Raw genomic sequence first — 13,908 nt, forward strand, 5'->3', positions numbered from 1 at the left:
GGTGAGGCACGGAGGTAGCTCATTTGGGATATCACTAGTGGAAATCGATTTTATGGCTTTCCAAAATGTCCTAGGATTATTCAGGTTTTCTGTGGTAACTGACAAATAGTACTTTGACTTAGAACTTTTGACATGCTAAGTGAAGCTATTCCTTAGCTGCCTAAAACGCAGCCATTCTACCTCTGAGCCTGTTTGCCTAGCCTTTGCCCTGGCCTTGTTTCTCTCATGAAGGAGACTGGACAGTTCAGCAGAAAACCAGGGATTTTTCGTCCCTTCACTCTAAATGTACGCAGAGGTGCATGTTTATCTATAATTTTCATAAAACCAAGATAAAAATAAGACCATGCAGTTTCTACATCAGCACACAGATCGATTTATCCCCAATTAAAATCAAACAGATCATGTAAAAAACCCTGCTCCACAAAGTGTTTTTTATCTCTCTTTGTGATGATGCGTGGTTTAACTTTTTGGACCTTAGTGTCCCTAATTGTGGCTACAACACAGTGGTCACTCACATCATTAGCAAATACTCCCACAGATGAGTATTTATATGGAACATTTGTTAAAATGAGATCAATTAAGGAGGATTTATTTGGGGACTTAATATTTGGGCGAGTAGGACTGTCTATAATCTGAGTAATGTTCAAAGAGGTACACAGGTTTTTAAAATCCTCTGACACAGAAGTTAACCAGTCCCAATTGAAATCACCAAGCAGTACTATTTCCTTGTAGGAAAGTTGAGATAACAGTTTTGCCAATGAAGATAAGGAGTCCTTGACAGCCGAGGGGGCCCTGTAGCAACCCACCACCATGACCTGTTGACCCTTTGTTACTTCGACATTCACAGCTAAAAATTCTAGTTGTTTACTAACAGATTTGGAAACCATATTAGTTACACAAAACTTATTTTTCACACAAATGGCAACGCCACAACCTTTTTCAGGACGGTCAGTGCGATATACATTGTAACCATTTATGTAAATGTCAGAGGCCAAGATGGATTTGTCTAGCCACGTTTCTGCTAAGACAATGACATCAGCATCAGTTGAACTCGCCCAAATACGGACAAAATCTAAATTTAGGTAACAGACTGCGCACATTTAAATGAATGAAACCTAACCCCGATCTAGAAATAAAATCAGCAGGAGTAGCTATTTGACTAAAACTACTAGGTGGACCCGGATTTGGCTGTACATTTCCTGATAGTAACAACAACAAAAATACCAAGCACCTTTTCCTCTTAATCAACACACATACATTGTCAGCTGTTCTAGAGTCACCAGCAAACTTCGCGAAAGTGAGATTAGAGTTCAAAAAACAATTCTGAAGCACCGGCTTCACAGGCATGTGAGAAAGACAGACATTTGACGAAATGACAGAGCAACTAGCAATTGTTTGTGCAACCCATCTGTACAGGGGATGTCCACTGCGGGCGGCAGAACAGACCCGAATCCAGCAGAATTTTCAGGATGACTAGCGAACTTCTCCTTGTCCAGCACAGTCAAAAAAAGGAACAGCAGAAACACGACATTTGCCATTTTCCCAGTCCAGCTCAACAGCATCCACGATGTCCCCGAAGCAAAACCACATCAGGACAGCAGCAAGGAAATAGGCAAGCAGCAGTGTGGCAACACTCCGGTTTCTCCGCGGTATCTCCAGACCAGGCCTCCCCCGCACAGTAGCACCCAACAGGTGGGAGTAGGCCTCCAACAGCAGGTGGATAGCGGCCGTCAGCCGTGGGAACCACCATCAGCAGAAGCAGAAATGGGGTTTGCTCATGCAGAAAATGAAATTAAATGTCTGCATACGCTACCGGCTTAGATATGTCTCATAATTATTTGTGTGAACATAAAAATAATGTGTGTAAATATGTGATTTGTAAATGTAAAACACCATCCACAAATGTATTTAAAAGATTTGCAAACTCACAAATAAATGTGCAAATGTAAAACGGATCTGCAAATACGCCAAATATTTTTACAAATAAATAAAAGATCTTTGAATATCTCTTTAACATTTACAACTTTCGATCAGGCATTTGTGAATCCATTTTGTATTTGTCGACCAAAAATGCGCTTGTGGATCTCAAATCTCTGCTCGTGGATCTCAAATCTCTGCTCGTGGATCTCAAATTTCTGCTGGTGGATCTCAAATTTCTGCTGGTGGATCTCAAATTTCTGCTCCTGGATCTCAAGTCTCTGCTTGTGGATCTCAAATATTTTTGAGACAAACTTTCTGCCGGTCTCGGCTAAAATCTACTCGTGTCACTCGCCACTACCTTTGTGAATGTGTGTGGTGGGAGGTGGAGGAGTTAGGTATTGGGGTACCCTTACATTTCATCACGTAGGTAACAAATGTTAGACACAGTAGGTTAGTGGATTGTTGTCACCCCTGTATTTTGCTTTGTCCAGTTGTTAGTAGTTCAGATAGTGAGGGTTTTTGTTTCAGAGGACAGATGTAGAGATAGGCCTGGTTTTGTTATACTCATTAATTTTGTTTGGCACAATCTCCTTTGTCTCCTACTCCTCACTCAAAGAGCATTTATGGTCAGTTCCTTGTTGTAAAAAGAATACAACATTTTGGCCCAATCCCAAACCAGTCCCTCGACCCTACCCCTCCGTGACGGAGTGAACTCCGTCTGTAGCCACACTCGCAGCTCAACGAGGCTCCCTCCTGTCAGATGGAGGGAGTAAATACAGCAGCAAGCTTTGGGACGGCCTCCCCTCTCTCTGGCAGAAACAGGAAATGCCATAACTGTATGTAACAACGGTTTCAAATCAGCATCTCTTAGACAAAACATTTAAATTAATAACTCAAATAAAACTCCAAACATCTTTCATTGTTAGTTTTTTGTAAAGCTCTTTTAGTTTTAAACCTGATGTTTAAAAAAAAAGTACAATATTTATCTCAAAACTGTGCTACAGTACATTATAACTACATCAGTGTGCAATGAAACAGTCTGCTGTATTGGACTCCTGTGGACAGGTGTGTGTCTCCCCGAGTGTAATGACACACACATAGGAACAAACTGAACCTATGTGTATGAATAATGGAGGCTTAGTTAATGTACACATTGTTTTATTGCATGAAAAACAAACAGGCTCCTCCCTTCATATACAGCAGCAGATTCACACAGCCTTGGAATGCAGCTCAAATGAAATGCAACATGACAAAAGGTCAAATCAAAATCACAATAAGCGTACAATACAAAATTATTATTAAAAAATGATTAAGGAATAAAGTCACAGTGTCTCAAAAAGCTCATTCAAACACTTCCTGTGTGCGTATGTTAACAGTTTACTACAAGAGGAAAAAAGCTCAAAATCATGATGAGGAATGTTAGCGGGAAATTATGTGAAATAAATCTAGAGTAAAGAGGAAGTGTGTTATTAGGAACAGACTGCACAAATACATCATGATGCTAACCTGACAACAGTATCAGGATTCAGCCAATCAGTGTGCAGGGCAGTCTCTGTGCACACAGCAGCATGACGGTGCCGGAGAGACCGACCATAATAGCATCTCCCAGAGGAAAACTGTTCAGTTATGCTGCTTTTCATCCTGAGGATGTTGTCAACAAAACAATAGTCATTTAGAACAGTTATTGTAACCAAAGCGATAAACTGTAGAACACGGAGTACCACTGGGCGCGTATAACTAACAACAGAAAAATAAAGGTGAGCTTGTTGGCAAAAGAAAAGTAAAAAACATCAGTATAAAAGAGAACGCTCGTACACCGAATACAAAGCAACAGCTGGTTCTGAGTTCCGTCACCACCCGACTCATGTTAACGTGTAACCAGCGCTCCAATAACTGGAAATGTATTGTTTGCGTTTACATTAATGTACAGTTATTCAGAAAATCATTTGAAAAATCTACTCTAATTAAATTAGTTGAATACAAATGTAGAACAACAAAGTAGCATCACATTCTGTGCTTCCTTACTGCCAGTTAGTAAGAAGTCCCGCCTCACTCAGATTCACAGCTATAAAGGGACAGAGCCAGAGCATCCCTTCAACCCTCACACAGGGGGGGGGGGGGCTTACAATGAAATATACTGGAGCAGGTTTTAGCACCCCCCCAGAAACTAGTCTCCTCTGCAGCTCTGTATCTTTATAGAGCTGCTGTATCGGGGGTTATATGGGGGTCTAGTGTTAAAGAGGCGGGGGCTACTGTGGCTGTTTTCATGCACACCATGATCCACACCTGAACACTGAGGGGACAGGGGGGAAATCAAGCTGAGTGGTACAATCCATCTTATTTGTCCTTCTTGGACTCGACCACGCCCTCCTCGGCGGGGGTCCCAGGCTGCTCGGGCTCGTCCTCTTCGGGGACGGGGGGGAACTTGGACTGCATGAGCTTGTCTCCTTTGCTCTTGTTGAGCTTCTTGGATTTCTGGTAGAGCTCGTTCAGGTTGAACTCTCGGATGATGTTCTCCTGGGGAGACAGAGATGGGGGGGGGGGGGTCAAACTCAACTTTATACATTGCTTTTGATGAATGTATTAAGCTTGAGCAGCATTTGTAAACCTTTACTGATACTACCTTTTAGATATGACATATCTTTGTGTCCTCTTTTCTACGGTAACATTGTTTTACTCCTGTGTTTTATATATTGGCTCAAACTCAACTTTATACTTTGCTTTTGATGAATGTATTAAGCTTGAGCAGCATTTGTAAACCTTTACTGATACTACCTTTTAGAAATGACTTATCTTTGTGTCCTCTTTTCTACGGTAACATTGTTTTACTGCTGTGTTTTATATATTGGCTTATATTTATTTACATTTGAAATATAAACGGTAATGTTTATTATCACTTTTTTAAAGAAAGCATTTGTTTATTTGTTTGTTGGTGTTACAACTCAATTACACATCCACAAGTTGTGTGTGATGATAAATAGAATAAATCAACTAAATGTGTGTGTGTGTTGTTCATATATCAAAGGCTGTCTATTACAGTTTCACATTATATTTGATGAATTAATGACCATTTGTGGACTACAACACTCTTCAGTGGAGGGCAGCCCTCCTCACTACACAAAGCAACAAGGTCTGATTGCAGATGAGGTCATTGTTGATCCACTTGCGGCGTGCACACAGACACACAGCGACCAGAGGTTTGAAAATCTGAACGACAGTGGGCTGAAGTGACTTTAAACAGTTACTGTGGCCCAATCCCAAACTATCAAGCCCTCAAACAGCGAGTCTGCAGCGGTGCTGACTGGAGACCGGTCTCTACCTGACGTGAAAATGAATAGAATATCACCTCCCATCTTCAGAGCAATCTGACTATTATAACATTAGCGTTAAGAAAGCTTACTTAAATATCTGCCACAACATAAGTAACCGGATCAAAGTAACAGTCCGCGGCACTGAGTGCAGACGTCGATGTGTCCCATTATCATTCATATCACATCATAATGTATCATATATTTCCTTATCTGAGTCAGCTGAGCCGTATCTGGCCGTGCAACACTCAGTGTCACATACTGTTTGCATAAGTATTATTTTAAGCAACACATTAAGTTGATGGAACACTTGAGTGAAATGTAATTAAAGTAAGATCCACTCGTGTCTTAGACGGGGCAGTGATATCATAAACCTGTTAATGTACGCATTCAAACACTTTTTCTGTTACCTGCTGTATTCACCTTGCAGGTGCAGCTATGTGGCTTTTATCCTGGATAAAGTGTTTAAGTCATGGATGTTAATAAAGTTTAACGTCTTCATATTTGTCTAATATTAAAGTTCACTTTTCATTCAGGAAGTATGACGCTGCGCTGTCAGTACGCTTCTCCATGTTTGTGATTGGTCAAATGTTGCTAGCCCCGCCCCTTTCATGTGAACGCGCACTCAGCTGGACAGAGAAACCCTGGCTTGAGTTGCCGAGTTGATAACCAGCGTCGTAGGACCGCTTAGCGAGAGCGCGTTTGTTTTGGGTTAGGTAAGCCGGGTAACTCAAACATATCCTGGGTCTGTTGAACTGGCTTCGTAGTACAGGCCTCTGGTAACAGCGGCTTTGCCATTCTATGCAGACAGGTCAGCAGGCTGGGCAGTAAGCGGCTGCGCTCATTTGTCCAGACCCAGATCGCATCGAAATATTTACGGACGATAGTTTGTCGGAAAATATTTCCATTCAAACTAAGTATATTTAATTCCTTCACTTGCATAGTTTGTGCAGACAATTAACCCATAATAAAGCTTTGTTGTCAATATTTATAAGCTAATAGTTTCAATAGAAATGTTTATTTTTAAGGGTTGGATGGACATTATATTTAAATATAAACCAGCTCTTATCATTGCATTAGCATACTCTTTGTCCCACATTTGGCTGGTTGGCAGCTTTAACTGAGAACACCACAGAGTTATTTATATACATTGTATTGACAACATGATAAGCCTGACCTCAGTGAAGCTCCAGGACACGGCTCTTCCCTTCTTGTCCACCTGGGGGCGGCGCATCACCTCCTTCCCGCCCTGGAACAACACCAGGGAGGGCAGCTGCTTGGACAGCGGGGACGCGGACACCTTGTACCTACACAACACATCATCATCATCAGTCCTCACTACAGAAGTCAACGTAGGACAAGACTTGTTGAAGACCGAATGAAAGGTCGTACTTTTTGGAAACCTCTCCATAACGTCCGATGTCCACTTTACCGAACTTGAGACCGGCGCAGTTATACCTGGAACACAGACAGAGGAAGTTACTCAGAGAGCTCGTGTTGATGTGAGGGACTTCAGCCTGGGACCGAGTCTTACTTCAGGGACAGATCAGCATAGACGGAGGCAAAGGACTGGCACTCTGGAGACCAGTTGGCGAAGAATTCAACGATCCAGGTCACACGAGGGTCTCTGTCCAACTCATCCTGGACACAGACAATTTGGATTTACTTATAAAATACATGACCAAAACAGGGGGGAGGGGGGGGGACAGTTTTCCCCACAGGCTATAAGACAACATAATTTCTCCTTAATCTGTTCATAACATATACAGTGGGGCAAAAAAGTATTTAGTCAGCCACCAATTGTGTAAGTTCTCCCACTTAAAAAGATGAAAGGCCTGTAATTTTCATCCTAGGTATACCTCAACTATGAGAGAGAAAATGAGAAAAAAAAATCCAGAAAATCACATTGTCTGATTTTTAAAGACTTTATTTGCGAATTATGGTGGAAAATAAGTATTTGGTCAATAACAAAAGTTCATCTCAATACTTTGTTATATACCCTTTGTTGGCAATGACAGAGGTCAAACGTTTTCTGTAAGTCTTCACAAGGTTTTCACACACTGTTGCTGGTATTTTGGCCCATTCCTCCATGCAGATCTCCTCTAGAGCAGTGATGTTTTGGGGCTGTCGCTGGGCAACACGGACTTTCAACTCCCTCCAAAGATTTTCTATGGGGTTGAGATCTGGAGACTGGCTAGGCCATTCCAGGACCTTGAAATGCTTCTTACGAATCCACTCCTTCGTTGCCCGGGCGGTGTGTTTGGGATCATTGTCATGCTAAAAGGCCCAGCCACGTTTCATCTTCAATGCCCTTGCTGATGGAAGGAGGTTGTCACTCAAAATCTCACGATACATTGCCCCATTCATTCTTTCCTTTACACGGATCAGTCGTCCTGGTCCCTTTGCAGAAAAACAGCCCCAAAGCATGATGTTTCCACCCCCATGGTTCACAGTAGGTATGGTGTTCTTTGGATGCAGCTCAGCATTCTTTCTCCTCTAAACACGTCGAGTTGAGTTTTTACCAAAAAGTTCTATTTTGGTTTCATCTGACCATATGACATTCTCCCAATCCTCTTCTGGATCATCTAAATGCTCTCTAGCAAACTTCAGATGGGCCTGGACATGTACTGGCTTAAGCAGGGGGACACGTCTGGCACTGCAGGATTTGAGTCCCTGGCGGCGTAGTGTGTTACTGATGGTAGCCTTTGTTACTTTGGTCCCAGCTCTCTGCAGGTCATTGACTAGGTCCCCCCGTGTGGTTCTGGGATTTTTGCTCACTATTCTTGTGATCATTTTCACCCCACGGGGTGAGATCTTGCGTGGAGCCCCAGATCAAGGGAGATTATCAGTGGTCTTGTATGTCTTCCATTTTCTAATAATTGCTCCCACAGTCGATTTCTGAACACCAAGCTGCTTACCTATTGCAGATTCAGTCTTCCTAGCCTGGTGCAGGTCTACAATTTTGTTTCTGCTGTCCTTTGACAGCTCTTTGGTCTTGGCCATAGTGGAGTTTGGAGTGTGACTGTTTGATGTTGTGGACAGGTGTCTTTTATACTGATAACGAGTTCAAACAGGTGCCATTCATACAGTTAACAAGTGGAGGACAGAGGAGGCTCTTAAAGAAGAAGTTACAGGTCTGTGACAGCCAGAAATCTTGTTTGTTTGTAGGTGACCAAATACTTATTTTCCACCATAATTTGCAAATAAATTCTTTAAAAATCAGACAATGTGATTTTCTGGATTTCTTTTTTCTCATTTTGTCTCTCATAGTTGAGTTATACCAAGGATGAAAATTACAGGCCTCTCTCGTCTTTTTAAGTGGGAGAACATGGACAATTGGTGGCTGACTAAATACTTTTTTGCCCCACTGTATCTGTGTTCAGCTCATTATTGCAATAAGCAGTATTTTATTCCACTGTACAGTATTTCATTTTTATCTTATTCTATTTTACATGTAAATAGTTGACCTTCATGATTATCAGTCCTCACTACAGAAGTCAAAGTAAGACAAGACTTGTTGAAGACCGAATTAAATGTCGTACTTTTTGGATAACTCTCCATAATAGGGGTCGATATTCCACATTTAACCGATTATCAGTATCTGCCTTTTTTTTTAAATCAAATTGCCGATAAAACTTTGGCTCTGATGCGGCCGTTTCTCTGGCTGCAGTCACCACTCTGTGTACACGAGCAATGTCCCGCCCACAGCGCTATCTGATAGGCTATTACTGAAGAGCCAGCCAGAGAGGCGGGACCTTCTCAGATTACAGGCAGGTGTGAAAGAACGCAGATTTAGGTGCTGCTCACACGGGAACGTTTGCGTTTATGCACAGTATGCGTTTTCAAAAAAGTATTCCGTTCACAAGTATTCGTTTCATTTGACGTGTCTGTTTACACGAGAATGCTGGAAACGCTGTAGTAGATATGTCGGGACTGTAAGTTGCACTGTAACTTCCACCACAAAATACACCAAAAGCAGCGAAGAAGACCCCGGAGCAATGTTGCCATGGCTACCCTTCTGTTTATGCCCTGCGGTGGATTTAGCAACATGTAGTAGTTAATGTAGTTCTCCATGTCCACTTGTTGCTGATGGCTTTGGTAGAGGAGCTGTAGATTTTGCACTAACATCTGTAGCATGGTCGAGCTGTAGACTTTGTACTAACATCTGTAGCATGGTCAGTAGCAGTAGCACTGACAATAGCTACTGGCCATGCTACAGCAGTGAGCAGCAGAGGCGGTGCTATCGTTATTTTTTCAGGAAATGATCATATAGAGCTCCCAGAGCGTTTCGTTTGCAAATCTATCCACCGTGGGACCCGTTATCGTTTGTTACGGCCTCGTGTAAATGAAAGCGCTATACGCAAGAGAAAATATGCGGATCCAACCCTTTTTGTTCTCGTGTAAACGGGGCCACTGACTGAAGCAAGCAGCAGCGCTGAGCAGCAGAGCCATACATGTGTTTAGAAGGTAAGTCAGTTGAAAGATGAAGTTGCAAAAACACCATGATCTTATGATCCAATTCGATCAGTTTCCCAGTTACACAGGGACGCGGGAAGTCATTCAGAGTTGGGGGTGCATGCAGCGTCTCGCAGCGGAGACTGTGGTGCGGAGGGGGGAGGGGGGGCTGCGAGTGGAGCCTCGCAGTTTTTCAGGTTAATATGTGAAGCTCATTAGCTAGCCAACATGTATCTAGCAAATGTTTAGCAAAGTATTAGAAGTGAGGCTACGAGACTAACGTTAGGTCTACTGTAATAGCCTCACTTTTAATAGTTTGCAAAACATTAGCTAGCAATAGTGTTTTGCAGTTGCTAGCAGCTTATTGGGATTTTATGCTAGATAGACAGGCATTGTTTTGATATAAATTAAGCATTATTGTTAGTTAAGCATGTCAGCCTGCAGCCCCACTTCCTGTCTCTCTCTAACTCATTGCAGATGGCTGCACTAAAGACACAGAGGAAACCAGTTGTAAGATGTTTAAAAGTTCATTAAACATAACATATGCTTAAATGCATTTCAAAGAAGTTGTGTTGGAGTTTGTGTTATTCTACATTTTGACACCAAGATTTTCTGATTTTACTGCAAATGTATATCGGTTCCAAATATCGGTTATCGGTCTCCTTGATTACTAATAATCGGTATCGGCCTTGAAAAAGCCATATCGGTCGGTCCCTAGTCCATAAAGTCCGATGTTCACTTTACCGAACTTGAGACCGGTGCAGGTTGCACATTGTGTCACTGGCACTAAACTCTTGGACTTTATTTCTATTTCTTCGTGTTTTATTGTTTCACGCATAAGGCTTATTCTATTTCACAGTGTTGGAGGAGCCTGGGACTTCAGATTTGTAATGCCAAAACTAATGTTCATACCACAGCAAGATTCATGTTTGAAAGATGGTCACCATTGACACAGCTCATACCAGAACTCTCGTGAAACCTTTTTGGCCCTCATTTCAATTCATTCACTGTATTTGTGGTTATTGTTTGGGTAATATACTATAATAAATATATAAAGTTATTGTATAGTTCCATTCACTGTTGTTAAGAGAGGTGCAGTATGCGTACTGCTCATTGTTATTCGATTGGATGTATGTCCTAATAACGTCCGGAGGAGACCATGAAAGTATTTATATAATTTGTATTATACGTATGTTTAAAAATAAATCAAAGGATAAGTGAAAATGGACACACTTCTACGGCTGTTTTTTACTCACATCGATGGTTTTGTCGCTGAAGTACTTGATGTACTCTGGTCCCATGTAGAGAGGAGGCTTACAGGTCATCAGAAACACTGAGACAACAGAGAGGGAAACATGAGGGCCCGAGTTAGAACACAGAAGATATAGTTATATCCTTGCCGACAAAGCGGCATAGGAACTTGAAGTATTGGATAAACATCCACTATATTTGCGTTGCATTTTGAATTGGATTTGCTGACGACAGGACAGGAAGCAATGTGTGAGGTGGACTGACCGATGCAGAGCGTCAGGTACAGCAGGCCTATCCTGATGTCCAGCCTGAAGAACAGGATAACGTTGGCCACTTTGCTGAACAGGATGATGTTGCCCAAATGCTGCTCCACCGTAACTGACATGAAAACATACAGAAACGTTCATTCTTTGTCCAAAATACATCCACATCAGCAGGGTTCATGACACTCATTTGAGATCCCGAGCAGCACAGGTATATGACTGTTAAAGAATCATGCATTTGTTTACTCTGACTTCCTGAAGCTGCTTCTTTATCAGCCAGGCGTCAGACTAAGAAAGGCCATATATTCATAATGCTGCTCAGGAGGAACTCTGAGAGTAAAACAGGATGTTGTTCACTCACTCGCTCGCCTGTTCTTCATCATGACAATGGCACTGAGGAACATGAGGATCTCCACCTCCCTCTGAGAACACAAACAGAAACTCTGTTATCCACCCAGAAAGCTTAGGACATGTTGGGGCACTGTGATGTCATGTTTAGTGTAATACTGCACTGAAGTCAGTATGAGGGACAAGTGACAAAGACAAAGAGAACTGCTGACAGAATGTGTACCGTCTGAAAATGAAACACTCACAAGAAGGAAAAGACTGAGTCTAAATCTAATGTTGCATATGTGTACTTACAATATGGCACCACTATTACAAAAATAAGGCAATCAAAATTGATAAATATTTTCTTGAAATATTGTCTTTTGTGTTTAATCATTGTTTTGTACCTATGTACCCCTGAAATCAATGTTTTGTGTGTATATATATAATATGAATAAAGGAGAAAAAAAAGTTCTTGATTTTGATTCTTTGAAGAGGTCCAAACAGGTCACGTGCTTATTCCATAGACAAAAATAGTTAGTTATTGATTCTTTGTATGCAGGACAGGTGTATGTTAACTGTAAATTAATTTCATAATTAGATTTCTGGCATTACATAACATGATTCATTCACTTACTAGTTAGTACTAATGGTTCAGTTTGGATCCGTGTCCTCTAACGTTATCTAGCTCAAACTCAAACATTACTGAATGGATCAACGTTACTGTTATTCATGTACTGAATTCTCACAGCTGTAACCAACCCACTGCAATGATCACATTTCATTTGGTCCAGGATAACGAAGAAACTGAAACAAGTTGAGTCTTTTTTTGAAATCCCTCTTATGTGTTTGGGAACCACAGAGAAGACATTTGCAGACTTTACTGTTATTAACATATATGAAACACAAAACAGTCTAAAAGAACATGCACATTGTTTAATAATGAATGTATTTATAGGGACATTATGGTTAGTGGTGCTCTTTCTAGCCTAACAGCTACCTTGGTGCTGACGTAGCATCTAGGTGGCTGCTAATAAGAAGCTGTGGCAGTGCTATGCTTGTGATTGGCTCAGGCAGGTGTGTAGGCGGGACCTTCATACTGTTGATTTGCTCTCAATTATAGCATTATTTCTGCCAAATTAATACTTAAATAGTTTATAGGAAATGATGAACACCACATTATGAAGCCTTTATTGTAAATTCCAGTAAGAATTAAATATGTGACAAATAAACATTTTTTAAATTCATGATAAAAACGATTTCATAAAAGAATAGTTGTCTCACTTTGTTAATACACATAAGTAATCAGACACTGGTTGGGTTGTAATGTACAGTGTGTCCTGATTAAAACCTTTAAATAAATGTGAGTTCAAATCTACTAAATAAAACGACGTGGTTGGAAATCACAAGATTACAATGAAAGCAGATCAAGTATATTATATATTTCCCGGCCCTAAACGGGGGTTTTAATGATTTAGTGAAATCTTAGGAGCTTTCTTGAATATTGGGGAAACACTGGGCAGATGGTCAGTGACAGACTGGTTTGGGGATTGTTGGATATATTACAATGAACCAGTTCTTTTTTTTTGGATCCTATGAAGAGATCAAAACACAACATTTCTGGCATTAAATAATATGATTCATTACTCATCATAAATTATCATTTTTCATTCCTTCGTTCGATGGTGCAGTTTGGATCAGTGATGTCCTCTAACGTTAGCTAGCCAACTCAAACCAATCCTGAAGGGATCAACGTTACTGTTATTCGTGTACTAGAATAAACGCTGATTTACAATGAGCCGTATTTAGTATACATCTCTTAATTAATTAAAAGAGTGATGCATTACGTTGAGTTTTTGAATATCTCTGGCAAAAAGCAAAAGACTATGAATTTGCAGGTTTGTGACCCTAGTTCGGCCTGTCATTCTCCCTGTAGCTAACAGCTAATGACACCTGCCAGCTAACGCTAGCTCTTGCCGTAAACCTGCCCGATTACCAGCACGCTAGTAACTTCATACGGTGCCTATTATTACAATATATATAATTATACATTTCTACGGACCCAGTCGAAGTCGCAGGGGTTGCCGTCCTCTCGCTGTGTGTTCAGTTGGTCGCAGATGCCAGGCGTCTTTCGGACAGCTAGAAAGGCTATGGACATAAATAGAGAGGCTACATAGTAAGGCTTCAGAAGCCACTTGTACACCTGTGGCAGGTGGTACAGAAACGCAAACAACGTCGTTAGTAGAGCCATTTTCTGTAAAACTGCCGTCGGCCTATAACTAACACTGTAAATGCAGCCAGAGAACACCGAAGCTGGCAGCCAGTGATGAAGCAGCTAGTTTAATATGAATATCTAGTTGCTAGCTTTCTACGTGGGAAAGTGG

General features: G+C 41.3%; 1 protein-coding gene across 1 annotated transcript; it reads right to left on the reverse strand.

Moving 5' to 3' along the window:
• Positions 1-3,061: 3,061 nt before the first annotated feature.
• On the reverse strand, positions 3,062-13,878 carry LOC307013939 (thioredoxin-related transmembrane protein 2-B-like). The gene is made up of 8 exons (XM_079641574.1): positions 13,587-13,878; positions 11,559-11,619; positions 11,199-11,312; positions 10,940-11,016; positions 6,763-6,869; positions 6,621-6,686; positions 6,406-6,535; positions 3,062-4,437 (listed from the first exon to the last, which is right to left on the reverse strand). The coding sequence occupies exons 1-8, from the start codon at positions 13,773-13,775 to the stop codon at positions 4,258-4,260; spliced, it is 924 nt and encodes a 307-aa protein (XP_079497700.1). The 5' UTR covers positions 13,776-13,878; the 3' UTR covers positions 3,062-4,257.
• Positions 13,879-13,908: the final 30 nt, after the last annotated feature.

This window comes from Notothenia rossii, assembly GCF_949606895.1.
Source record: "Notothenia rossii genome assembly, chromosome: 1".
Taxonomy (NCBI): Eukaryota; Metazoa; Chordata; class Actinopteri; order Perciformes; family Nototheniidae; genus Notothenia; species Notothenia rossii.